Here is a 26,441-nt window from a genome sequence, read left to right as displayed (position 1 = left end):
CTGTACATGTAGATGAGAATGACGAACGATTCGTTGAATGGAGTTGTTGCGGGTACGCGACGACCGTTCGTGACAATGTTGCCAAGTATGATCCAGTCCATGTGGCTATATATGTCTCAACTCATGCGGCTATGTACGACCCAGTCCATATGGTCAGATACGACCCCAACTCATATGTCTAGGTACGACCAACTCGCGAGCCAAGTATGGCCTAGTTCAGTGGTAAGGCTCAGCCCAACTTATAAGTAAGGTTTAGCTTAGTCCATGAAGTTAATCTTGCTTAACTATGCGATTGGCATTAGACATATCGTTGCTCTTCTATTTAGTCTATTGTACCTCAACTCAACCTATTACTTGGAACAGACATATGCAGCGTATATGACCCGTCTAAGACTTAGGTGGGTTGGTTCGATTTAGGTTAGCACTATACGACATAGTCTAATTTCCTCTCCCTCTAATGGTTTGAGCTCGTTAATTGACTAAATCAGATAGGTTTGATCAGTTAAAGTCAGTTTATGGTGGTTCTAAACTAACTTGACTAGTTTAAACCTACTTGACCTAATCGAGATCAATCAAATCTAGATTAGACCAGTTTCTGATGATTCTAGACCGGTTCTATAAGGTTTGAGATTGGTTCCATTAGATCATAATCGAAATGAGTTTGGTTTTAGTCAATTGAGCTATTCCAATTAGGGTTTTGATTGATTGAAAACTATTGAAAGATTGATGTTTCATACCATTATGATTTGATAAATTTAAAGGTTTTATTTGAAGATGTCATTTAAAAATAATTATTAGTTTTCTATTTTCTTAAGTTTATGATATTGATATGATTATTATTATGGAGCAGATGTGACTAGACTAGTGGTTCACATCGGAAGTGTAACATATGAAAGGAGCTACGGGCCCATAGTGCAAAGCCACCAATGAACATAGTCTAGTAGATTTATATCAAGTATGATATCTCATAATGTTTAATCATATTGATTTCTCGATGCATATATGAGTGAATGTATGAGTGTAAATGAACGATTATGGATGTTTATATATCCTTGCCGAGGGCAGGTATGACGATTCCCTTCGAGGATTAGCGGACCGTCAGACGTGATGGTTAGACGATTCCTCTATCCGCTGTTGGGAGAAATGTGTCCCCACTTAGGTAGGTGAGGGATACCACTCCATCTGGGAGTGTGATATGGATTATCTCCATCCGCTATTGAAAGGAATCCATCCTGTGGAATATATCTCTCTATCCGCTATTGGAAGAGTGCACCATCGGGCATGATGTACGCCTTTGTTACCTAGTTATTATGTATGTGGTTGATGTATGATTTTGTTTATTATGTAAGAAATTATCATCGTTTTTCTAGTGCACAAGTTTGATGATGAATCAATATATTATCATTTCTTATTGAATTATTGATATTTATTTATATTTCATGAATATTGAAGATTATTTTTATGATTTTTTCTGAGATTCCTACCCGCATGTGTGGTTGCTGATATATTTTATATTATATTTATTTTCAGAGTAATCTACTGCTTTGTAATAGATTTGAAGCTTGGATAAAAGAGACTTATGACCCTATCAAGAAGATGTGATCATTTTTCTAATTAATAGAATATTTACTAGGGTAAAGATAAGGATTTGAATTAAAAAATAAAAGAAAAAGTTTATTATGAAATTATGGATAATAAAATATTAATTTATTATTTTTTTTTATAAATTCGCGATGTGACATAAAGAGTATCACATGCCAAACATAATAAAATTTGAAAAATATTGTATTTTCTAATCGATTTTTGAACGGATCATTGAGAGGGAACTTAGTATAATCTGAGATTTCTTTTTTAGAACAAAAATATCATAATTGAAATGAGGAAAATAATATCTACACTTAAAAATACGGTATCGAGTATATTAGACTCGCTAACGTGGGAGCCTCTTGCACCAGCACACAAATCATGAAAGTTTCTTTCATTGGCCTCCAAACACTTATTCAATTTGACAAAAAAAAAGAATAATGAGTGTATCTTAAATTATCAAGGTACTCATATCCTTCAACTTTTGAAAAATTCATGCTCCAACTTACAACTCAATTCATTTGTCATCCTCTCCTTTAGAGGGACATCGGTTGATATGATTTAGGGATCGCATTTTCATATTTTCTTTTATGCTTGACTCTTTTTATTTTTATTTTTTGAAAGGTTACGTATATTTGATTGATTGCTTCATTGGAGAGTGGTTGATTAGAATATGTGATTGTTTTGCCAACCTCACGAGGAAAACACAAAACACTTGTCTTTTGAATATAAATTTTCAATAGAAGTTTAGGATATTTCTATCAAAATGTCTAGTATCTCACTCCCCAATTAGCTGTTGTAGGGAGAAGTGGTTGGTTTCTCTCTCACATAAATTTTTTTATAGATCTCTGTAAGAAACTCTCTTGGATAATTATTTCATATTTATACTAAAAGAAATCATCATTCTCTTCATAATATTAGCTAACTAGTTAGTATCATCACATCCTACGTGATAGTCGATGTTCGACGTAAATTTAGTTCCACCATTAGCATCCTTGATGATAAAGTAGAGAACCGCGAGATAACTCTTTCAAGTCAACTAAATCCTCCTTTAGTTATCTACACTTAGTGCAAATGATTTCACTGAAATGTGACTATTTTTGCTAGTTGTATAACTAGCAATAATAATAATGACTAATTTTACTAGTTGTATAACTCAAGGATTCATCCTTTATCATAAATTATAATATATTCACTATGGTATTTTAGAGGCGAAACATATATCTTTTGACTTATCCAATTTCAATTTAAAGATTACTATAGAGAATCTAAATAAAAAAAATAAAATACCATAAAAATGATAGACTCTTCTATGATAAATAACAAGTTAACTATTTTCATGTGATTTTTTTTCTCATATTAAAAAAATTAATCATTTTGCTGATTATCTCACCTATTTTTATATTACCTTGAGAGAAATTATTCTATAGCCATCTGGTCTACCACTTAAAAGTTTTTTCTTTTTCTACTTCCTGGTATCTAAAGAAGTTATACATGTGTCACTTTGTACCATCTTTCTTCTTTTACCTCCTTAATGCATTTATTACCCGTTTGTAAAGAAAAATATTTATCACTTCATTCCACCCTTCTCATCCATTTAATTGCGGTATTAAACTGTATAAATGTCCTCCACATATTCTTTTTCTCACCGACAAGTTTACGTTGACCAGCCCGAGTGAGGAAAGAGTTTGACTCCAATTGACACTGTTTGGAAGGCTACCCTACAGAGATCGGGTGCTATTTATCGTGTTGCTAGAGGCACAGAACAACATTCTCGAGCAATAGGACCACGACACGTACCCTGGGAATCCCGAAACACTGTCATGCCCGGATGCGACGGTGCGAGACAGGTTTGTCATCCCCTCCGACCCGACCGCCCCACGACCGCCTGCGATGGCGGACACGCACCGCCGACCGCGACGGCGACGGACTCGACGTGGGTGAGAAGGTACTCGTAGATCTTCTTCCTCAGCCGTTCGACCGTCTCCGCTGGCACATCACCGGAACCCTCGCCATCCACTGCCTCCCCTTCGCTCCGATGGCAGCCGATAGCCTCCAGCCATTCGTTCACCTTCTTCAGCTGCGATAGCATCGCGGCCAACTGCTGCCGGTTGGACCTCCCCCGCGCGGCCGCGTCGGCGTCGACGAACCTCTCCACGAACCCTAGGAACCACGCCCGCGACTCCTCCCTCAGCGTTCGCACCAGCCGCGCCCCTTCGTTGGGCCCTACCCCCCGCTCCCACTCCGGCGGCGGAGACGGTGGTGCCGCCGGCCCCCGCGCGTTCCCCCTACCAACCGAGACAGACGTCAGGGAGAGCCGGGATTTCGTCTGAGTGGCCTTTGAGGGAGCCGTGGCGACGGCGGTCTTCGATGGACCCTCGAGGACCACCACCGCCCGTGAGGCAGTGGAGGCAGAGGAGGGCTTGTGGTCATAGAGGGAGAAGGGGGCGAGATCGGTGGCGACGGCTGCACCGACCCAGGAAACGGCACGGCGGCGGACGTCGGCGGATACTCTTAAGGCTTCTTCGAGGGTCGGGTCACCGCTGAGGGACTGGCCCGGTGCAGTTACCGGTAGAGTTTGCAATGTAGTCTTCGAGAGGGAGTCAGTGACGGCAGTGGCGTTGCGGAGGGAGGCATAAAGGGCGAGGAACTGCTCCACTGTCGGCCGTGGGTTGTCCTCCTTAGCAGAGGTACTGATCTCCGCATACATACTGCACTTAGAAGAAAGAATGATGCAATTCACTATAAATCTGATCTCCTGAACTTTCCCAGGGAAATTGTTTTTTCATCTTTTGCACTTTAATTGAGGATAAAAACATCAATTTGAAGACTCACTAGAACAAACAGTCTGCTGAAAATCTTGAGATCCAGCAAACAAACTACAACATGGAATGCACAATAAATTGACGTTGAATAGATTCACATGCAAATACCTTATGCTAATTGTTGTTTCCAAATGTTTATAGTGATTAGATGATCCTTTTCTATTATTGGTCTTTGAGCAAAATTGCCATTATATTACTTGTTATTGTTTCTCTTTATCCTGTGACGTCCAATATGAACCAGCTCACTAGTATATATAGTGCTTTAGCTAGTACATATGTTTGATGTATATCTGCAGAATTAGCAAGGTCGGTACCATGTAGAGAAATTGAGTTATGATTAAGGATTAACATAGAAATTAAATAGGTAATTACCATATTATATGACCTGATAGGTCCAATCATTGCTTGCTTGCACTATTAGCCAGCATGCAGTGTGTACGAGGAATCCTTTCTAAGTTTCTGATAAAATGTAAGTTTCCAACTCAAAAATTAATCAAAAAGAGTTGGATAAAATAAAAAGGAATACTTTCGATACCTTAGTTTAGCAAGATGTTCTTTTAAGCCTACATCTTCTTCAGGAGTCACTGCATAAACAAATAGCTTCTTCTATGATCCAGTTCTCCTAATTGGTAAATGATATCCATTCACCATGTTCTGCTATGGACTCTACTGGAGTCATTGCATCAATTAGATTTCCCCTTACTTAAAGGCTCTTGTGGCTAAAGTATCAGAACATACAATAAAAAGGATGCATAGATTTTCAATCTTTATGCTAACACAACTGACCACTCATGTCCCAGTGTTTCATGTACATACACGAAAAGGTTGAAGTGTCCTTGCATTTAGTCTCATATGATTTTTATTATCATTCCTAGGGCCTCCAAACAAAGCAAGCCAAATTCCAAAGATCCTTGTAAATTATGACTGTAATGAGCAAATTTGTTTCTGCAGAGATGTTAGATCATTAAACCTGATAGCTATATAAAGGATGACAATTAGTTGGCAAGTTAGGATGTTAGATTACTGAACCCTCAAACAGGCATCTCAAGTTGGGATAAGGGCATACAGGACAGCTTCTAACTATGATGAGGATGAAACTAGATCCTGGTGGAAAAGAGAATCAATAAAAAGCAAGTCTACATGATATGCGATGAAAGATCCTATGATTTGCAGCACCAAAAATAGATAGTTGAACAGTATACAAAACTACAGCAAGTGTTTTGCAAGAGTAATTACCTTAAGCACCGAATCAAGCTGTCTGCAGCAGAAGCTTCTTGCACAGCCTCAACAGCAGCCAGTTGTGCTGCATCCCTATACTTCAGCAGCTCCTAAAATTTATAAATTGTCAGTCCAGTCACTGCCAGATAGCATAACCAAGATACTTCTATTCCAAAAATGAAAATGCTTCGTCTGGACACAGTTGCACACTGCAAACGGTTGACTTGTTAACCTAGACCTGGTGCATAATTTTTGCCCAAGTCGCAAAATGTTGGTGATTAAAAGAAACCTTGAGTAACCCTCATTGTAGTTTCACATAGTTATGCCATATAGGTCCACATCACCATTTAGGCACAAACACAGAAAGATAACCCTTCCAAAATGTAGTGATATGACTTGGAAAAATCAGCTCAACCATTTACAGTAGGATCTACTTTGGCCATATCATGTAATGATATCAATCATACCTTTCCTAGTTCTGCTAGAGATGATGGAAGCGATGACCATGAAACACTACTATCGGTCCATTTTCTATTGGTAGGAACAACTTTGACAAAGTCAGCAAGATTCAGACTGGTAGCAGTTTCTGAGGACTTCTTTATGACAGAAGGCCGCCGTTTAGCTGATCTATCAGAATCATCGGTGGCAGCTTTTGCATTGTTTTTCTTCATGGTAGTTTGAATCTTGCTATCCTTCTTAGTTAACAGTTTCTCATTTGTTGATGACTTCTGTTGAGGAGCCTGCAGGTTACAAGAACTAGTTGTTAAGGGGCCATCGGAAATACAACTTCTACATAACTTCTAAAGCACATTATCAACATGTTGTGATTAAATACAACCAACTTCTATCTCTCTTATATTTTGATATTGCAATAGTGGATAAAATGGTACTTGGTAGTTTATGTACATCCTTATCTAAAATTATATCAATAAGAAAGTCTTACTTCATAACTTGATAGAAATTGCATAACAGATATCCATCTTTTTCTGTAGAGATCAAGATATCTAATTAATTAGCATGTAAAGCCTTCACCAAGATGGCTAAAATATAAACAGAAGATTGTTGCAACCAAAAGATTAAAATCTATTAAAATAAAATCCTATTCTATCAAACTAACTACTGAGATAATTACTTCCGCTAGAAAGAAAGAAAGACAGAGCAGATAAGGCAGCTATTTTTAATAGATCCATATTGTTGTTGTAAGAATGATACCAATGCAGAGTAATTCAGAGAATAAACTCACCGAAGTGCTCTTAGATTTGGATCTTGTCTCAAGTTTGGCTGCTTTTAAGGTAGAACTATCCCATCCTTTTGCCTCCACTTTCTCCACCCAGCTTTTTCTTAAACCATTGGGATCTAACTCAATGTCTGGCACCAAATTTCTTAAGAAATTTCCAGCAGAAGATTTTCTACCAACATTGTTCACTTTCAAGACAGAAGCTGCCTTCTCCAACAGACGAAACCTTGACAATGGTTTCTCTGGTCTTTGGGCTTGTGCTTGCTTCTTAGTTTCATTGGAGAACTTCTCAAATGATGCAGGCAAAGTACAAACACTTGTTGGAGACGAAGTTATCGACCATGAGTCCATTGATTTTAACCTCACACTGATACCATCCTTCCCCAATTTGTCACTGGCCAGTTGTTTCGACTGGAAAGAGCCTGACTTACCAAGTGAAGCCCTTTTCTTTTGCACCTCCTGTGTTTTAATGGCTAACTTCGAATTCCCCAATTTGCTTTTCTCATTTACTGAAGTAGTGTTTATGTTACAGCTTGTGTCACTGGATTGCTGTGGCTTCTCTGCATCAAGGAAACCATGAGAACTGTTGGCAGCAACGATATCCTCGGGATTCCCAACACAGGGATGACGACCAGGGAGTGGCCTCACCCCCTTAAGAATGGGCACAGGAGAGCCTGCCCCGATGCCATCAACATGAATGAATTGCCCTAGTTGGATCTTATCACTTGAGATCAGATCATTGTGTTCATCTGGCAGGGAGACATACGTTGCATGGGAGGAGTCGGAGACCTTAAGATAAAAGCCTTGGTTGGTGAACAGATCACTTCCAGAAAGTGCAGGAACAATACTCACAACCTGGAGCAGGGATGACCGGTGCTTGCTGGCAACCTTAACATTGGTATTCAGGTGCTGGAGGAGCTTTATGAGGACCCCTGGGACCAATGAAGCTGCCATTTTATTCACTTCAAAGTACATCACTCTGCAGAGGAGAGAAGATTTGAATACATATCAGATGATAGAAAAGCTGATCAAAGCTGCATAAGAACATACGAGAAACTATACACAAAACCAAAGCAAATTCAGTTCTTGCAAATCCACTAAGAGATAGATGTCACAATGCAGTTCATTGGCAAGAGACAATTGATGAAAAGAATAAAAGATAAGAAACTTTATTGAAAAAGTTTTATTGAAGTAGTTTTAGTTTGAATATGTTAACATGTCCCTCTCTTATTTATACAGATTAGGAGGGAGGAATTTTCTCAACAGAATAAAGGATTTTCCTCAATTAAGTAGAAAGATTTTCTCATATAGTTGAGGAAATCTTATCTGCTATCATGCCCTCGCAAGATGGTGCTCTTGTCAAGGATATCAATCTTGGATTGATGCAAAGTAAACAGTTTACGAGCTAGAGGCTTCGTGAGTAGGGCAAAAGCAGATCGCTGCTGCTGTTGTTGTTGTTGCCACAACTGCGACGATAACGATTGCAGCAGAGGAGAAAGCTGTAGCAATGGAAAAAGCTATTGCAATACTGTAGCAAAGGAATAAGCTGTAGCAGAGGAAGGAAGTTGCATCGATGTTATATCTGAGGAGGAAGCTACAGTAGAGGTGCAACAGAGGAGAAAGCTGCAATAGAAGTGCAGCAAATGAGGAAGCTGCAACAGAGGAGGAAGCTGTAGCGATGCTACAATAGAGAAGAAAGCTACAGCAGAGGAGAAAAGGTGAGGCAGTACTTTTGAGCGTAGCATTAGAGACGCCACAGCGGAAGTGGAACGAACGTTAGCGCAGAGTGGCAATGGAGAAGATAATTACCGTTCACCGAGGAGGAGAAGCAATAGTGATGAGTCGGCAGCGAGAAGAGAACTTGCTCTAGACAAGTGGCTCTGATACCATGATGAAAAGAATAAAAGATAAGAAGTTTTATTGAAGTAGCTTTAGCTTGAATATGTTAACATGTCTCTCTCCTATTTATATAGATTAGGAGGGAGGATTTTTCTCAATAGAATAAAGGATTTCTCTCAATTGAGTATAAAGATTTCCTAATCTTATCTGCTATCAACAATCATGTAGCACAAGACAATTTCTTATATAAGGCCCTGGAATCCAATCGTAAGTTGAGGCCAGGGAAGCTCATGGAATCCAATCGTAAGTTGAGGCCAGGGAAGCTCATGGTGAATACCAAAGACGGGATGCAATTTGTAGCATTTTGGATCTCTCACAAGATTGATGGAGCTTACAATTTCTTTCGTCAATCCTTTTTCCGCATGCAGAATATTCTTGCCTGTTTGGACGGAGAAGAATGGAGAGAAGCAGATATGTTTGAGAAGTGAAGAAGACTGGGGGGAACTGAACTATCACAACAGCCACTTGGAATTCAGATCTTATGCTGAAATTGGGTTTTCATACTCCAAGATCTACTAGAGTGTGGACAAAGATCTACTCGAGCAGACTTGCAGTTCAACATGGAACAGATTGCAGGCATAGAACTTTAGGCAGAACACAACATTGCTTACCATGAAACTGAACAGGAAGTAGAATGAGAATGCCAACAAGTGAGCGAAATCTGCAGGCTTCCAATGACTCCATATAGGCAGAAAATAAAGAGAGTTCTCAGCGGTTACGCACGAGTTGAGGCATGGACCACAACAGACTTCATTGACAAGGCTGAAAGAAGAAGTGCTTGGAAAGCAAACTCGTTTAGGAAAGAACACGAGATGGCTCTTCGCGTATGCAATCAATCAATCACGCAATGGAGGTCGACACTATTCTACTCACAAAAGAAGAGCGTAGAAGAAGTCTTCAAGTTTGAGGCAAGTTTGCACTGAGCTACACAACCAACCTGTAAGACTGAGAACGAAGGGTTCTTTTCCGGGGAAATCGATCGAAGAGTTGAAATTACACTTGCTGGCAAGTGTCTATTAGAGCAACTGCAGCGATTGCTCGAGGAAAACGTTTCCTGAGAAAGAGCAGACGGAAAAGATTCGATTTTACGGCAAATTAGACACATTTTTTTCCAGAGCAAACAGCAAGCAATCGACCTTTGCAGATCTTAAGGACGAAAATCCAGTCTAGATCAATCGACAAAGAAAAAGAGAGTCTTCCTTGTATCATTTCAGTGATCCAGAAAGAGAAAAATGACACCTTCATGCGCACTCTGGCGGAGAGACCGCACGCCCGGAGCCCACGTGCTGGAGGCGATCAGAAAAAAGGTGCTTTCTTTTCAAGCCTTCTCTATCAGAATCGATCAACCCTCCCTGTCGAGGATGAAAAAGAATCCCGTGGGACACAGTGATCGATAGAGAGAGAGAGAGAGAGAGAGAGAGAGAGAGAGAGCGCGCGCTTAGTGTTCGTGATACCACCAAAGAAAGGATCTTTGGAGTGGAAACATTGCTCTCTCGGACAGAAGAGAAGCTTATGTTGGATCACATCCCAGAAAAAGCGAGCGAGAGTAGGGTTGTGCGGAACAGAGGTGGAGACCCATGTCGCTTCTCTCTTCTGCATTTGGAGAGCTGTAATTGAGGGCCATAGCTGTAGCCTGCGAGTTGAATTCTCTCTTTTTCCCGTCTGAATCTGGGAAGCAGTGATTGACGCCCACAGCTGTAGCCGAAGCCGCACACAACTCCAAGGTTATGTGAAACAGGTCCTCTCTCTCTCTCTCTCGAAGGAAAAGCTGTCTCCATATCAGATATGTTTTGACCCACCAATCCAATTTGATCCATTTTTTGATTCGGCCTAACTTGGTTAGCTATACCCATATCGACCTAATTAAGATACTTGGCCCGGTTCGGTTCTGTTTTATAATAACTTTATTGGTCCATCTTGATTTCATCCGCTACAATGCTATATGGAACAAAATGTTTACTTATTTAATAAAAAAAAAACCTAGTAGGATATTGGTAAATTAATTGAAGAACGTCTCATGCTTGGAGAAAGTTTTCTCTCATATTGGTAGCATATCAAGTAGTATAATTAAATTTCTTATAAAATTATGTTGGTTGTCGGATTAAATTGGGGTGTTAAAATATTCCAGGGTGATTGTAGTATCATTCATCATGAGTTTCTAACAATAATTTTGTTTTGGATAATAATAATATTATTGGAATAATTCACATATTCATGTTATGGATATCATCCCTTGATTTTAACTTGGATTTTTTATCTGATAATACTTTGATATCTAAAGAACTGCATGTAGACGTTATTGCAGAAAGCATGACAACCTCAAGTGGTTGTCTGATACCAGCAATCCTCATACAGCAGATGGAAGCGGAACGCGAGGAGTTGCAAGCAGCTTCAGCTCGGTCTTCCTCGCTGCAACCAACCCGAAGCCCTCGCTCATGTCCAGCTCCTCCGGCTTCATCCCCTTCGGTAGCTCCCAGTCGAAGTACAGGAGGAGCTGGGCCAGGGTGAGCTTCATCGTTCGTAAAACACCCGAAAATAAGTCCAAACCATTTAACTGAGTGTGGACTTAAACCAAAGTAAATACTTAGGTTTTCTTGTGGTGCATCTGACTTCAAAACCCAGGCCCTTATTTATAGTTCCAATACGAGACAACAAGTTTGATTTTCTCGATGTGGGACTATGGGAGTTGCCAAACTAACAAATCTCCACCTTGGCATGTCCCAACAAAACTTGCTCCACCTTCTTCATAACAGCCCAAACAAGCAATCACCAACAATGAACACTAATTAAGTCCAAGCACTGCTTGAACTTGTAAACCGGAAGAGGCTTCGTAAACATATCAACTGGATTGTCCTTTGTATGAATTTTCTGAACAAGGACTTTTCCCTCTATATCCCGAATAAAATGAAACTTCACATCAATGTGTTTCGTCCTCTCATGATACATCTGGTCTTTAGTCAAATGAATAGCACTTTGACTATCACAGTAAATTGTAGTAACACCTTGGTATAGACATAATTCGCTGAACAAACCTCTTAACCATAAAACTTCTTTGATCGCTTCTGTCACTGCCATATATTCTGCCTCTGTAGTAGATAAAGCCACGACAGGTTGTAAGGAAGCTTTCCAACTAACTGCACAACCGCCAACGCAAAATACATAGCCTGTCAAAGATCTTCGTTTATCAAGATCCACAACATAATCAGAGTCGACGTAACCAACCAAAGTGTCACGATTTTTCTCAAATTCTAAATAAGCATCTGAAGTCCCTTGCAAGTATCTGAGAATCCACTTCACAGCCTGCCAATGTGTTTTACCTAGGCGAGACATATATCTACTAACCACACTGACTGCTTGTGAAATATTTGGACGAGTACAAACCATTGCATACATAATATTGCCGATGGCACTAGAATATGGAACTTTCACCATATATTCTTCCTCTTTAACTCACTGTGGTGACTAGGCAGCAGATAGCCGAAAATGGCTAACAAGAGGAGTACTAACTGGCTTAGCATTTTTCATGCCAAACCTTTCCAAGACTTTCCTGAGGTAATTTTTCTGAGTCTGAAATAATTTTCCAACTCCTCGATCTTTTTTAATCTCCATGCCAAGAATTTTCTTAACTGCTCCGAAATCTTTCATTTCAAATTCACTACTCAGTTGTATTTTCAAAGTGTGAATTTCTGACAAATTCTTAGCTGCATTAAGCATGTCATTAACATAAAGCAACAAATACACAAAAGAGCCATCAGTTAACTTCCGGAAGTAAACACAACTATCATACATGCTCGTCGTGTAACCATGACCCAACATAAAAGAATCAAACCTCTTATACCACTGTCTTGGAGACTGCTTCAATCCATACAAGGATTTCTTTAACAAGCAAACATAGTCTTCCTTACCATCAATTTCAAATCCATGAAGTTGCTCCATATAAATTTGTTCTTCAAGTTCACCATGTAAGAAAGCTGTCTTGACATCAAGTTGCTCCAATTCCAAATCATATATGGCAACTAAAGCAAGCAAAACACGAATAGAGCTATGTTTAACAACAGGTGAGAATACGTCATTAAAATCAACACCATGTACCTGACTATAGCCCTTTGTAACCAATCGTGCTTTATACCTTGCATCTTCAACCCCTGGAATACCTTCCTTCCTTTTGAAAACCCATTTGCACCCAACAATTTTCTTACCAGAAGGCGGCTTCACAAGATCTCAAGTTTTATTCCGATAGAGAGACTCAATTGTTGAGAAATCTTGGGGGCGACATCACATGCACAGCGGAAGAACAAGAAAAACAAAATCCCCGATTCCCAAAGAGATGTTCGTCGTCGTACGAAGATTGGTGCACAAAATCCACGAAACTTAAAACTGCGTATAGAGTAGGTTGTGTTACCTAGGGAGATCGTATATCCCTGTTTCCTTGCATATCCTTAAGAGAGGGTGAAGGAGGTCAAGCGTCCTCCTCTCTAGCGGTGATCCACACAGCAGGGTTGCGACGACGCTCCTCAAGACTCCAGGCCTGCTCTGAGGTGGAGAGGAAGAGGAGAATAGGAAAGGCAAGCAAAGGCTCTAGCATATGAGGCTCTGAATCCCTCCTATTTATAGAGGTCCCCTGTCAAACCCTAATGGGTCCTCCCCTAGTGGGTATTGGATCTGCATCCAATAAGATAAGGGCTCCGTCGGATATCTCATATCCGAACCTCTACTCATCGCAATGCCTACCATATGTGTGTGACCCTCTAGGCCCAATATCGAGCTAGCCGTGAGTCATACCTGTCAGAACTCCTTCTAACTCAGTGAATTATTATCTCTGTAATAATTCACTTGACTCATTGACTACGGAAGTACTAGGCCACTACGCCGTAGTCCCTAGACGATACAGGGGAATCCAATCCATTGGACCTGTCTGTCCTCAGTTACCGTGTACCTATAATTCCTCATCCATCTAATATCCCAAAGACCGTATATCGAGCATGGTGTTGTCAGACCCATACGGTTTCTACTCGAGTCTCGCTCTAATCGGATTCTCCCGGAGAACTCTTTCTCTCTCAACCCGAATGACCCAGGCCAGGGATTTGTCTGAGCAAGAACACATGGGATATTCCTCTCATGATGCCGAGAGTGGATGATCCTCTATCGACACTCAATAGCCCTCGTAAGGTCGACTACCACTCTCAATGACCAGCTGTACTAGATCTGGGACAGCCAAACCTATAAGTCTGGTATCAAAGAGTGGAGCACTCATACAGGACATCCTTGGTGTCTCAAGTCTAAGGACCAGATACACCACTAGGACCACGGAATCGTTGTCTGACAATAAGGCATCATCAACCATCCAACATTCCGTAAGCGGATCAATCAGTGAACTCATTCTCTAATGAGCACCTGTACTGTATCCCTAATGTCCCTACACGAGCAGCTATGAGACCAGCTGCATCCATCATATGGACGGGTATACAGCACACCAGTCTATTCGGTTATCACGATGTCCCTCTTGAGTAACCTATGACCGGGATTATTTAGGATATGTGTTTAAAGGTGAATCGATCTCATTATCGTGATCTCATCACGATCCGATTCCCATTGCACAAATCCAAGGACATCACAATATATGTATTCATTTATGCAATAGTTATAAAGTGATATACGCCAAAATATAATAAGCAAAAAGATTCTGTATCAAGTCACACGTGCCATCACTCACGTGATTGGCTTGCTGGGCACCTATGACTAGCAATCTCCCACTTGACCTAAAGCCAATCACCTATGTGTCTGATCCCCATCAGACCCCTGTGACGCTCAAAGACAAAATGAGACAACGGCTTTATCAGTGGATCTGCAATGTTATCTTCGGATGGAACTCTTTCCACTGCTACATCTCCTCGGGTTACGATCTCTCTGATAAGTTGGAACCTCCTCAGAACACTTCTGATGAGACCCGGGTTCCCTTATTTGAGTAATCGCCCCGTTGTTGTCGCAATATAAGGAGATCGGCTCCTCGCTACCCGGCACGACTCCCAAATCTGTGTTGAACTTCTTCATCCAGACTCCCTCCTTTGCTGCATCTGATGCAACAATATACTCCGCCTCTGTGGTCGAGTCAGTAGAGTATCTTGCTTGGAACTCTTCCAGCATACTGCTTCTCCATTCAAGGTGTACACATACCCTGAATTCGACTTGCTATCATTGACATCAGACTGAAAACTTGAGTCAGTGTAGCCTTCAACCTTAAGGCTATTACCTCCATATACTAGTAAAAGATTCTTAGTCCTTTTGAAGTACATAAGGATACACTTTACTGCTTTCCAGTGCTCCAAGCCTAGATCCGCCTGATACCTGCTCGTGACACTCAGAGCATGCGCTATATCAGGCCAAGTACATAGCATGGCATACATGATAGACCCTATTGCTGAGGCATAAGGTATCATATCCATGTTCGCCCTTTCTTCAAATTTTCAATGCCAAACATTTTGACAATGGTTTCTATGTACCTGGACTGGGACAAGCCAAGCATCCTCTTAGATCTATCTCTATAGATTCTAATCCCCAAGATATAAGATGCTTCCACTAAGTCCTTCATGGAGAAGTGTCTAGATAACCAAGCCTTTACCGTTGATAGCATTCCTACGTCATTCCCAATGATCAGGATGCCATCCACATATAACACCAAAAAAGGTGATAGCGCTCCCACTTACCTTCCTGTACACACAAGGCTCATCTTCGTTCTTAACGAAGTCATAAGATCTGATTGCCTCATCAAATCTTATGGTCCAACTTCGGGAAGCTTGCTTTAGTCCATAAATGGACCTAAGTAACCTACACACCTTATCTGGGCAGTTCTTGCACACGAATCCCTCAGGTTGCATCATATACACCTCCTCCTCGAGGTTCCCGTTGAGGAATGTGGTTTTCACATCCATCTGCCAGATCTCATAATCATAGTGTGCTGCAATAGCCAATAGAATTCTGATGGATTTTAGCATTGCTACGGGTGAGAAGGTTTCGTCGTAGTCAACACCTTGCCTTTGACGATACCCCTTAGCCACTAGCCTTGCTTTATAGGTCTCTACCTTTCCATCTACTCCGATCTTTTTCTTAAAGATCCACTTGCAACCAATGGGTACAATACCTTCGAGCGCATCAACTAGGTTCCAAACCTTATTGGAGTACATAGAATCCATCTCAGAATTCATGGCTTCTTGCCACTTCCCAGAGTCTATACTCATAATAGCCTCCTCGTAGGTCTGAGGATAAATATCCTCTACATCCTCTCCTCTAATATGTCCCACATATCTCTCAGGAGGATGGGATACTCTATCAGACCTGCGTAAAGTTGAAACTTGTGTATTAGGTACCTGAATAGACTCGGGCTGTAGAGTGGTGCTTGAGCTTGGTTCTCCAACCTCGCTCAATTCTATCATTCTCCCACTGTCTCCGCCAAGAATGTGTTCCTTCTCAAGGAACACTGCCCTCTTAGCTACAAAGACCTTTTGGTCCTCGAGATAATAGAAATAATACCCATAAGTTTCCTTGGGGTATCCCACAAATTTGCATCGCTCTGTCCTTGATTCTAACTTATCGAGGTTGTGTCTTTTAACGTGGGCAGGGTAGCCCCAAATCTTAACAACCTTAAGATCAGGCTTCTTCCCTTTCCATATCTCATATGGTGTAGACACTACCGACTTAGTTGGAACTCTGTTCAAAAGGTAAGCTGCGGTTTCTAGGGCATATCCCCAAAATGAGATGGGTAGGTCAGCGAAACTCATCATGGGCCGTACCATATCTAATAATGTACGATTTCTCCTTTCAGAGACACCATTGAGCTGAGGTGTATAAGGAGGTGTCCATTTGGATAATATCCCATGGTCCTTGAGGAACTGAGTAAACTCTGTACTTAAGTACTCATCTCCTCGATCTGATCGAAGAGTTTTGATACTCTTTCCAGTCTGGTTCTCCACCTCATTCTTATACTCTCTGAATTTCTCAAAGGCCTCGGACTTGTACTTCATTAAGTACACATATCCATACCTTGAGAAATCATTAGTAAATGTAATGAAGTAGGAGTAACCTCCAATGGCATGAGTTGACATGGGTCCACATACATCACTATGTATGAGTTCCAACAACTCAATGGCTCTCTCTCCAGTTCCACTAAATGGAGAGTTGGTCAGTTTTCCACGAAGGCAAGACTCGCAAGTTGCATATGACACATAGTCGAATGGATCTAGATATCCATCATTTAACAACTTTTGAATCATTCCCTCATGGGTATGACCTAGCCTACAATGCCATAGGGATGCACTGTTCACCTCATCTCGTTTCCTCTTAGACACTTACATTCATGATATGTGGAGTGGTGTCTTGCATAAACAAACCTTTATGCAATATTCCTCTCGTCAATCTCCCCTCGGCTTTACTAGAATTTACAATAAATTGTAGATGTAATAAGTAATACTGGTATCCAATACCAATGCACTATCACAAAAATCTGTCAATTGGAGATTGATCATGAATGTACCTGAAGCTTCTCCAAGCTTCTATTTCGCCCTTTCTGCAAGGTACTCTTTGCAGTTCCTCTTCCAGTGCCCATCTTTACCATAGTGGAAGCATTGGCCTTTGTCCTTTACTGGGTCTTTCTTAGCAACCTTTGCTTTACCTAGTTTGCCCTTGCCCTTTCCCTTCTTAAGGGACCTTTCTGCTTTCCTTTTCTTTTTGGTCTCACCAGTGTAGAGAACTGGCTTCTCATTCTTAATAGTACTATCTGCCTCCCTCAACATATTGAGGAGCTCTGGGAGAGTCACCTCAAGCTTGTTCATATTAAAATTCATTATGAACTGTGAAAAGAATCTGGTAGGGACTGAAGCACAATGTCCACACACAAGTTATCCTCTAGGACCATTCCTAGACCTGTGAGTTTCTCTATCCACTCAATCATCTTTAGGACATGGTTCTGAACCGGTGTCCCCTCAGTCATCCTAACACGGAAGAGGCTCTTAGATATCTCATATCGCTGAGTCCTTCCCTGTTCCTCAAACAATTTGCGGACAAGTAGGAGAATAGATCTGGCATCCATCTTTTCATGTTGTTTCTGTAACTCAGGAGTCATAGAGCCCAACATATAGCACTGAGCAAGAGTGGAGTCATCAATGTACTTCACGTAGCGAGCGATCTCATCCTCGCTTGCCTCTTCTTCGGGCGTAGGCATCACTGTATCAAGGACGTACATGATTTTCTCCGTTGTGAGAACAATTCTCAAGTTACGGAGCCAATCCGTATAATTTGGACCAGTAAGGCGGTTGACATCAAGTATGTCACGTAAGGGATTTGAAAGCGACATTTTCTGAAAATAAAGATGCAGTAGAAATGAATAACATGCAGATTTTACAAGAAATAAACTATCAAGATATGGACTTCTATCTTAATATGCTCCTACTATTTTACTAACGAGTCACGCGATACCCTCAGCACGTGAAACGGAAGTCTCCGGCAGACTTCTAGTGGGGATCAGGATCCAATCAGGGTCTTAGTGTAACCTCGAGGGACTCGACCAATCACACTAAGCCTAAAAGGTATGCAACTCTTGCCGATCACAACTCCTTGTGATTCCCGTCCTGTTCGGCCTCCGAATCACCATGGCCTCGAGGGACTCGACCAACCATGATGCTCGGTTAAGTCAACACCTTCGTTACAAGATGAGTCTGATTTGATGATATACCCTCGAGGGACTCGACCAAGTATACCATGCCCTCAGGTCACCGGTGACATCTCTATGTCGTAAGCAAGATAACGAATCGCGATATAAGTGAGTCTCGAGGGACTCGACCAACTCAACCTACACCGGGAATCGGTTCCTACTTATAACGATGGAAGGCCACGTGGGTCAATCTAACTGCCTTACGTTTACCGACTTAATATTATCGAGAGATGTTTCTATGATTTGATCTCCTAATATGACATGTCACACATATACATATTTAATATATATCTACATCGCATGCAAATATATATACATATCTAGTATGTGTATAAGCAATCACACCAGATGATCATGGACCACAACCTAATGTGATTAGGCCCGAGCCAGTAGGCCTAATCACTCACATCAAGATCTATATATGCAACGGTGCATCTCCATGCCCTGTGATCGTCTATCTCGTCCTTGTCGGTTCCGTCGACATCTTGATGCATCTTCATGCATCGTGATCGTCCGTCTCGTGGGTCCCGCTATCGCATCCACGCTCCCGCTGCGCCTCCTCGTGCTTTATACCTTGCATCTTCAACCCCTGGAATACCTTCCTTCCTTTTGAACACCCATTTGCATCCAACAATTTTCTTACCAGAAGGCGGCTTCACAAGATCTCAAGTTCTATTCCGATGGAGAGACTCAATTGTTGGGAAATCTTGGGGGCGACATCACATGCGCAGCGGAAGAACAAGAAAAACAAAATCTCCGATTCCCAAAGAGATGTTCGTCGTCGTACGAAGATTGGTGCACAAAATCCACGAAACTTAAAACTGCGTATAGAGTAGGTTGTGTTACCTAGGGAGATCGTATATCCCTGTTTCCTTGTAGATCCTTAGGAGAGGGTGAAGGAGGTCAAGCGTCCTCCTTTCTAGCGGTGATCCACACAGCAGGGTTGCGACGAAGCTCCTCAAGACTCGAGGCCTGCTCTAAGGTGGAGAGGAAGAGGAGAATAGGAAAGGCAAGCAAAGGCTCTAGCCTATGAGGCTCTGAATCCCTCCTATTTATAGAGGTCCCCTGTCAAACCCTAATGGGTCCTCCCCTAGTGGGTATTGGATTTGCATCCAATAAGATAAGGGCTCCGTCGGATATCTCATATCCGAACCTCTACTCATCGCAATGCCTACCATATGTGTGTGACCCTCTAGGCCCAATATCGAGCTGGTCGTGAGTCATACCTGTTAGAACTCCTTCTAACTCAGTGAATTATTATCTCTGTAATAATTCACTTGACTCATTGACTACGGAAGTACTAGGCCACTACGCCGTAGTCCCCAGACGATACAGGGGAATCCAATCCATTGGACCTGTCTGTCCTCAGTTACCGTGTACCTATAATCCCTCATCCATCTAATATCCCAGAGACCGTATATCGAGCATGGTGTTATCAGACCCATACGGTTTCTACTCAAGTCTCGCTCTAATCGGATTCTCCCGGAGAACTCTTTCTCTCTCAACCCGAATGACCCAGGCTAGGGATTTGTCTGAGCAAGAACACATGGGATATTCCTCTCATGATGCTGAGAGTGGATGATCCTCTATCGACACTCAATAGCCCTCGTAAGGTCGACTACCACTCCCAATGACCAACTGTACTAGATCTGGGACAACCAAACCTATAAGTCTGGTATCAAAGAGTGGAGCACTCATACAGGACACCCTTGGTGTCTCAAGTCTAAGGACCAGATACACCACTAGGAGCACGGAATCGTTGTCTGACAATAAGGCATCATCAACCATCCAGCATTCCGTAAGCGGATCAATCAGTGAACTCATTCTCTAATAAGCACCTGTATTGTATCCCTAGTGTCCCTACACGAGCAGCTATGAGACCAGCTGCATCCATCATATGGACGGGTATACAGCACACTAGTCTATCCGGTTATCACGATGTCCCTCTCGAGTAACCTATGACCGGGATTATTTAGGATATGTGTTTAAAGGTGAATCGATCTCATTATCGTGATCTTATCACGATCCGATTCCCATTGCACAAATCCAAGGACATCACAATATATGTATGCATTTATGCAATAGTTATAAAGTGATATACGCCAAAATATAATAAGCAAAAAGATTCGGTATCAAGTCACACGTGCCATCACTCACATGTTTGGCTTGCTGGGCACCTATGACTAGCATCAATTTCTTCATTCATTGCAATCAACCACTTAGCGGAATTATCACAAGAAACTACATCTGAGTAGGAAGTAGGCTCACCAACTTCACTTGTCTCTTCTGCAACAGACAAAGCATATGCAACCAAATTTACGTATTTTTGTGGTGGTCGAATATCTCTCCGTGGTATATCCTTGGCTATGGAATATTGCTCTTTCTCTGGATCATCTGCGTCAGTAGACTCGGGACCCCCTACTGGCATTCTTTGAGTAGAAGAGTTCGACTTAAAAGAATCTGAACTACCAATCTCAAGCTCCACTTGCTTTTGCGCACTATCATTTGTACAACTAGTAGAATCCTCTTTAGAAGATAACATGATTACAAATTTTAGGGATTTGGGATCAGAACACCATAATCTGTATCCTTTCACCCCAGAAGCATACCCAAGGAAAATGCACTTTTTAGCCCGAGGCTCTAATTTTCCTTCATTTACATGCATGTATGTTGGACACCCAAAAATTTTAAAATCAGAGTAATCAGCAGGAGTACCTGACCAAACTTCCTCCGGAGTTTTAAAGTTAAGTGCTGCAGAAGGAGCACGGTTGACAACGTAACAAGCCATATTAATCGCCTCTGCCCAAAAGTCCTTTGTCAACCCTGCATTTGAGATCATACACCTCGCTCTCTCTAAGAGTGTTCTGTTTATACGTTCGGCCACACCATTTTGCTGAGGCGTCATCCTAACAGTGCAATGCCGAGCGATTCCTTCATTTTTACAAAATTCTTCAAAGTCACATTCACAAAATTTTATGCCATTATCTGTTCGAAGCCACTTAATCTGTTTACCTGTTTGCTTCTCAATCAAAGCCTTCCATTGTTTAAAGGTTAGAAAAACATCATTTTTATGCTTCAGAAAATAAACTCAAACTTTCTTGGAATAATCATCAATGAAAGTCAACATATACCTGGCACCACCCTTAGATTGAACATGAGCTGAACCTCAAAGGTCTGAATGAATATAGTCAAGAGTACCTTTCGTTTTGTGAACTACCGGAGAATTGAAGCTGACTCTTTTCTGCTTTCCAAAAATGCAGTGTTCATAAAAATCCAGTGGCCCAGTACTCTGTCCGCAAAGTAGACCTCTTTTGCTCAATATGCTCAAACCTTTTTCGCTCATATGACCCAAACACATATGCCATAATTTGGTGATGTCAAAATCAGACAATGATGATGACGAAACTGCAACCGAACCTATGACAGTAGTTCCCTACAGAATATACAAGCTACCAGACCTACAAGCTTTCATAACAACAAGAGCACTTCTAGAAACTTTCATAACTCCACATTCAGCTGTGTATTTACACCCAAGGGCCTCTAAGGTGCCTAAAGAGATGAGATTCTTTTTTAAATCAGGAACATGTCTAACATTAGTGAGCGTCCTCACAATACCATCATGCATTTTAATTCGGATTGTATCTCTACCAAAAACATCACATGCGGCATTATTGCCCATCAAAACAATTCTACCATTACAAGATTCATATGTGGAAAACAAATCCCTATTGGGATATATGTGATAAGAACAACCCGAATCTAAAATCCATTCATTTTTAGACCTCGTCCTGTCATCAATAGCAGAGAAAATATTTCCAACATTCTCATCAGTTGCTACACTAACTTCAGCGGATTCAATAGTTTTCTCAACAAATTTTTCCTTTTGCTTTAATTTATTTTTCAATTTAAAGTAATTAGATTTAATGTGCCTCATTTTATGACAATATCTGCATTCCAAATTTCTATGTCTGGATTTAGATCTAGATTTAGATCTACAATTGTCAAATTCACTTTTATCCATTCTCCCCCTAACAACCAGTCCCTCAGCCTGATTCTCTCTACTTTCCCCAGTGATATTCCTGTCTATCTGCTCCTTAGATTTCAGTACAGATTTAATTTCTTAATACGAAACTGTTTCTTTTCCATAAATTAAAGTATCACGGAAATGCTTAAAAGATTAAGGAAGAGAACACAAGAGTAACAAAGCCTTATCCTCATCATCAATTTTTGCATCTATATTCTCCAAATCAAGATGTGAGAATATAGATGTACCTTCAGTCATCCGAAGCATATATAGACTCTGCTTCAAATAGAGACGATTCTCCACTGTCCTCTTCATGTACAAGGCTTTAAGCTTGTCCCACATGCTCTTAGTCGTAGTCTCCGTAGCTACCTCCCGTAAAACCTCGTCAGAGAGATTTAGAATGATGCTTGATTGGGCCTTCTTATCCATACCCGCAAGCTCTTCTTTTGACATATCATTTGGAATGCTCTCGGCTCCCTGTAGTACCAAATCAACTCCGTCTTAAATCAGAATGACCTCCATCTTGAGTTGCCACAAGCCGAAGTTGATATTTCTATCGAATTTCTCGACAACAATCTTTGTTATTGTCATCGTTGCCAAAAGATCCCAGAACCAAGCTCTGATACCAGTTTGTTAGAACTAGCCCCAGGAAATTTACCACAAGGTAATTTTGGCAACACAACAAAGACAATAAAGCGAAAAGATAAAAGCGACAAGAACACCATATTTACGTGGTTCGGTCAATTGACTTTGATTTACATCCACGGACGAAAGAGGAGCAAATCACTACTATGAAAAGGGACTATTATAAATGCCTTAAGAAGATGTTCCTAGGCCATAAAACATCCAAAAATACTAAACAAGAAAAACCCAAAGTATAAGTCCAAACTATTTAACTGAGTGTGGACTTAAACCAAAGTAATTACTTAGGTTTTCTTGTGGTGCATATGACTTCAAAGCTCAGACCCTTATTTATAGTTCCAATACGAGACAACAAGTCTGATTTTCCCGACGTGGGACCATGAGACTTGCCAAACTAACATACCCTCCTCGAACCTCTCTGGCCTGAAGCTGTCGGCGGCGTCCCAGTGTCGCGGGTCTCTGTCGATCGCCCACGCGTCGATACAGACCTTTGTGCCGGCTCTGATCTCGTACCCGAGCACGTCGCATGTCTGCTTGCAGGAACGCAGCAGCAGGGGGGACGGAGGAGGGTGCAGCCTCAGTGTCTCCTTGATGACGCACTTGAGGTAGTGCAGCTTGTCGATGTCGCTGTCCTCGACCCCGTTCTTTCCTTGGAGAACTTGTCTCACTTCTCTCTATGCTCTCTCCATCGCCTCTGTGTTTCTCGTCAGCTCCGACATGGCCCATACGAGGACGTCCGACGAGGTCTCAGTTCCTCCGACTAATAGGTCCTGCACATGATCACAAGTAGGAGGAGGTGGAGGAGGAGGAGGAAGCAGTCGTGCCTTCAATGTGCTTGGGATATATCACTCACCGGGATCACAGCCATCACGTTGTCCATGATCATTGGGATTTCTAGCTCAGGGTCGTCTTTGACCCCCAGTAGCACGTCCACCATGTGCTCGACCTCGTTGGAGTCTCTGCCGTTGGCCTCGTGCTCCTCGATTATGGCGCTCAAAACCGCGTCGAACTGTCGGTGAAGCTTCCTCAGCTTGAAGTTGGCGCCGGTCAGGTAGTCCAGGAAGCTTAGCGACGGGAACACGTAGGCGAAGTAGAACCCAACACCAGGTCGAGCGCCTCCCTGATGGTCGCGAGGATTGGCTCCGGGTGCCCGTTCCCCCGGCCGAACGCCGCCCGGGACACAATCTTGTTCGTCAGCGTGGAGAGCTTCTCGCTCATCTTGATGGTCGTCCCTGAACTCGTCGAGATGTCGCTCATCAGCTGGCGGGTCTCCTCCTTCCTGATGGAGGCGAAGGTCCGGATGCGGCTGGTGCTGAGCAGGTCCAGGAAGCAGAGCTTGTGCAGCTGCTTCCAGTAGGGGCCGAAGGGGCAGAAGGCGATGCCGGAGCAGAGGTAGCCGGCGATCCTGGCGGAGGCGATCTGGGGGCGGGAGGCGAAGTTGAGGTCCTGGTTCTTGACGATCTCCTCGGCGGCAGCGGGGGAGGAAGGGCAGCTTCCATGGCCCGGGAGGACGCTTCCTGTGTCGCTTCCTGTGTATGCATATTTGCTTATAGAGAGAGAGAGAGAGAGAGAGAGAGAGAGAGAGAGAGAGAGAGAGATGTGATCCCTGAGCTTGTCACACACTCGTCACCGATCGTCCAAAGTCTCACTTCTTTTCCGTTGGGCCTATCCTCCCTCATCCATGCATTTTATTAGATTTTCTAAATTTTTATATTTTTTTAAGGACACTAAAAAGACAAAAAAACATTTTTTTAAGATTTTCTATATCTCGATTTTTTAAAGGACATAAGAGAAACAAAAATGAAAACGACCACAGTGGGAGTCGAACCCACGACCTTCTGATCCGAAGTCAGACGCGCTAATCCACTGCCCTATGCGGTCCTGCGCCATGCGCTAATCCACTCGTCTAATGTCTCATTTCTTTTCCGTTGGGCCTATCGTTCCTCATCCATGTATTTTATTAGATTTTCCATATTTCTATATTTTTTTAAGGACACTAAAAAGATAAACAGACATTTTTTAAGATTTTCTATATCTCTTTTTTTTACAGGAAACAAGAAAAACGAAAATAAAAAACGACCACAGTGGGAGTCGAACCCACGACCTTCTGATCCGAAGTCAGACGCGCTAATCCACTGCGTTATGCGGTCCTGACGGTTTAATTTTAACATATATAAATACTATAATAATTTCTCTACTTCCACAATGCGTTCCCATTCTGCTTCTCTCTCGTACGTTTGCAGCCTGTTTAATGTGTTACATTTTGTGGTCATTTATAATTTGATAAGATATATATAATATAATTAATTAGATTCTAATGATATATATTAGTTAATAAAAAAATCTATTTAAAGTATGATTCCTTAGAAGATGCCCTTGATGGGAGGAACTCTTATAATTACTTATTCTAGACCCCCTGCTCTGTCAATAGAAAAAAGATAGGAGAGAAGAGAAATCTAGTTCTCTTGCAGATTGATAGCGATCTTGGATCTAAAGACGGTGCCTTTGCATATCAATATAGAGATTTTAATTTCAGATGATATCAAAAGGTATGCATCATAAAACCAGATCTAATTATTTGATTTCAATCTTGGCATAAAAGATTGTTTCTATATTTAATGTAGCATATTATAAATTTTATGCTAATAATTAGTATAAGAGCCTATGTTCTTGAGATTAAATATATTAGATCTATTATTTTTGTTTACGATGCATGAATGATCCCTATTCTCTAATGATCGTGAAGCAGCAATAGTCGTCGCCGACCTTGTTGCGTACAACCAACGAATCTGCTGGCGGTAGAGGCTGCACTGGGCAACGTGTGCACTGCAACATAGCAGGCGATAGTCGTACGCGTGCATCACAATGCCCATGCGACGATTGCACACGGGTAGAACTCGCATCCATGCGGCGACCGTGCGTGGGTAGGCCGCGCCCAAGCAGCAACCGCATGCGGGCATAGGCCGCACCCAAGCGACGGTCGCACGTGGGCAGGAACTGCGCACCAGTGGCAGCCACGTGTGGGTAGGAGCTACGCACTGACGACAGTCGCACATGGGTAGGCCGCGCTAAGGCGGCAACCACGCGCGGGCAAGAACCACGACAACGGTCGCACGCGGGCAAAGGCAGCATCGCGGCGACAGCACTCGCATGTAGGGAGAGGTAGTATCGGACACGCAGGTTGCGACGACGCAGGCAGTAGGGTTTTTGACATATTTATGGTTTTACCCTCGAGGCTAGGGTTTTATCAAATTATAGTTCTGCCCTTTACAAAGTTCATAATTTCAATATATATCCTGTCAACATATT

General features: G+C 41.9%; 1 protein-coding gene, 1 long non-coding RNA gene and 2 other non-coding genes across 4 annotated transcripts; all 4 read right to left on the bottom strand.

Annotated features, from left to right (window-relative positions):
* Window positions 1-3,260: 3,260 nt before the first annotated feature.
* Window positions 3,261-9,408, bottom strand: LOC135597336 (uncharacterized). The gene is made up of 5 exons (XM_065090135.1): window positions 9,375-9,408; window positions 6,871-7,843; window positions 6,095-6,367; window positions 5,646-5,737; window positions 3,261-4,295 (listed from the first exon to the last, which is right to left on the bottom strand). Exons 2-5 carry the CDS (start codon window positions 7,837-7,839, stop codon window positions 3,440-3,442), a joined length of 2,190 nt encoding a protein of 729 aa, XP_064946207.1. The 5' UTR covers window positions 7,840-7,843; window positions 9,375-9,408; the 3' UTR covers window positions 3,261-3,439.
* A 13,785-nt stretch (window positions 9,409-23,193) lies between these two features.
* LOC135596623 (uncharacterized) lies at window positions 23,194-24,765 on the bottom strand. The gene is made up of 2 exons (XR_010480980.1): window positions 23,986-24,765; window positions 23,194-23,902 (listed from the first exon to the last, which is right to left on the bottom strand). It is a non-coding gene; the product is annotated as an uncharacterized LOC135596623 (long non-coding RNA).
* Window positions 24,766-24,939: 174 nt separating this feature from the next.
* Window positions 24,940-25,013, bottom strand: TRNAR-UCG (transfer RNA arginine (anticodon UCG)). Its single transcript has one exon. It is a non-coding gene; the product is annotated as a tRNA-Arg (tRNA).
* Window positions 25,014-25,208: 195 nt separating this feature from the next.
* Window positions 25,209-25,282, bottom strand: TRNAR-UCG (transfer RNA arginine (anticodon UCG)). The gene has a single exon. It is a non-coding gene; the product is annotated as a tRNA-Arg (tRNA).
* Between the last annotated feature and the right edge of the window lie 1,159 nt (window positions 25,283-26,441).

Source organism: Musa acuminata, chromosome BXJ1-11 (assembly GCF_036884655.1).
Source record: "Musa acuminata AAA Group cultivar baxijiao chromosome BXJ1-11, Cavendish_Baxijiao_AAA, whole genome shotgun sequence".
Taxonomy (NCBI): domain Eukaryota; kingdom Viridiplantae; phylum Streptophyta; class Magnoliopsida; order Zingiberales; family Musaceae; genus Musa; species Musa acuminata.
The sequence above is the reverse complement of the archived record's forward strand: the minus strand, read 5'-3'. Positions and strand labels throughout refer to the sequence as shown.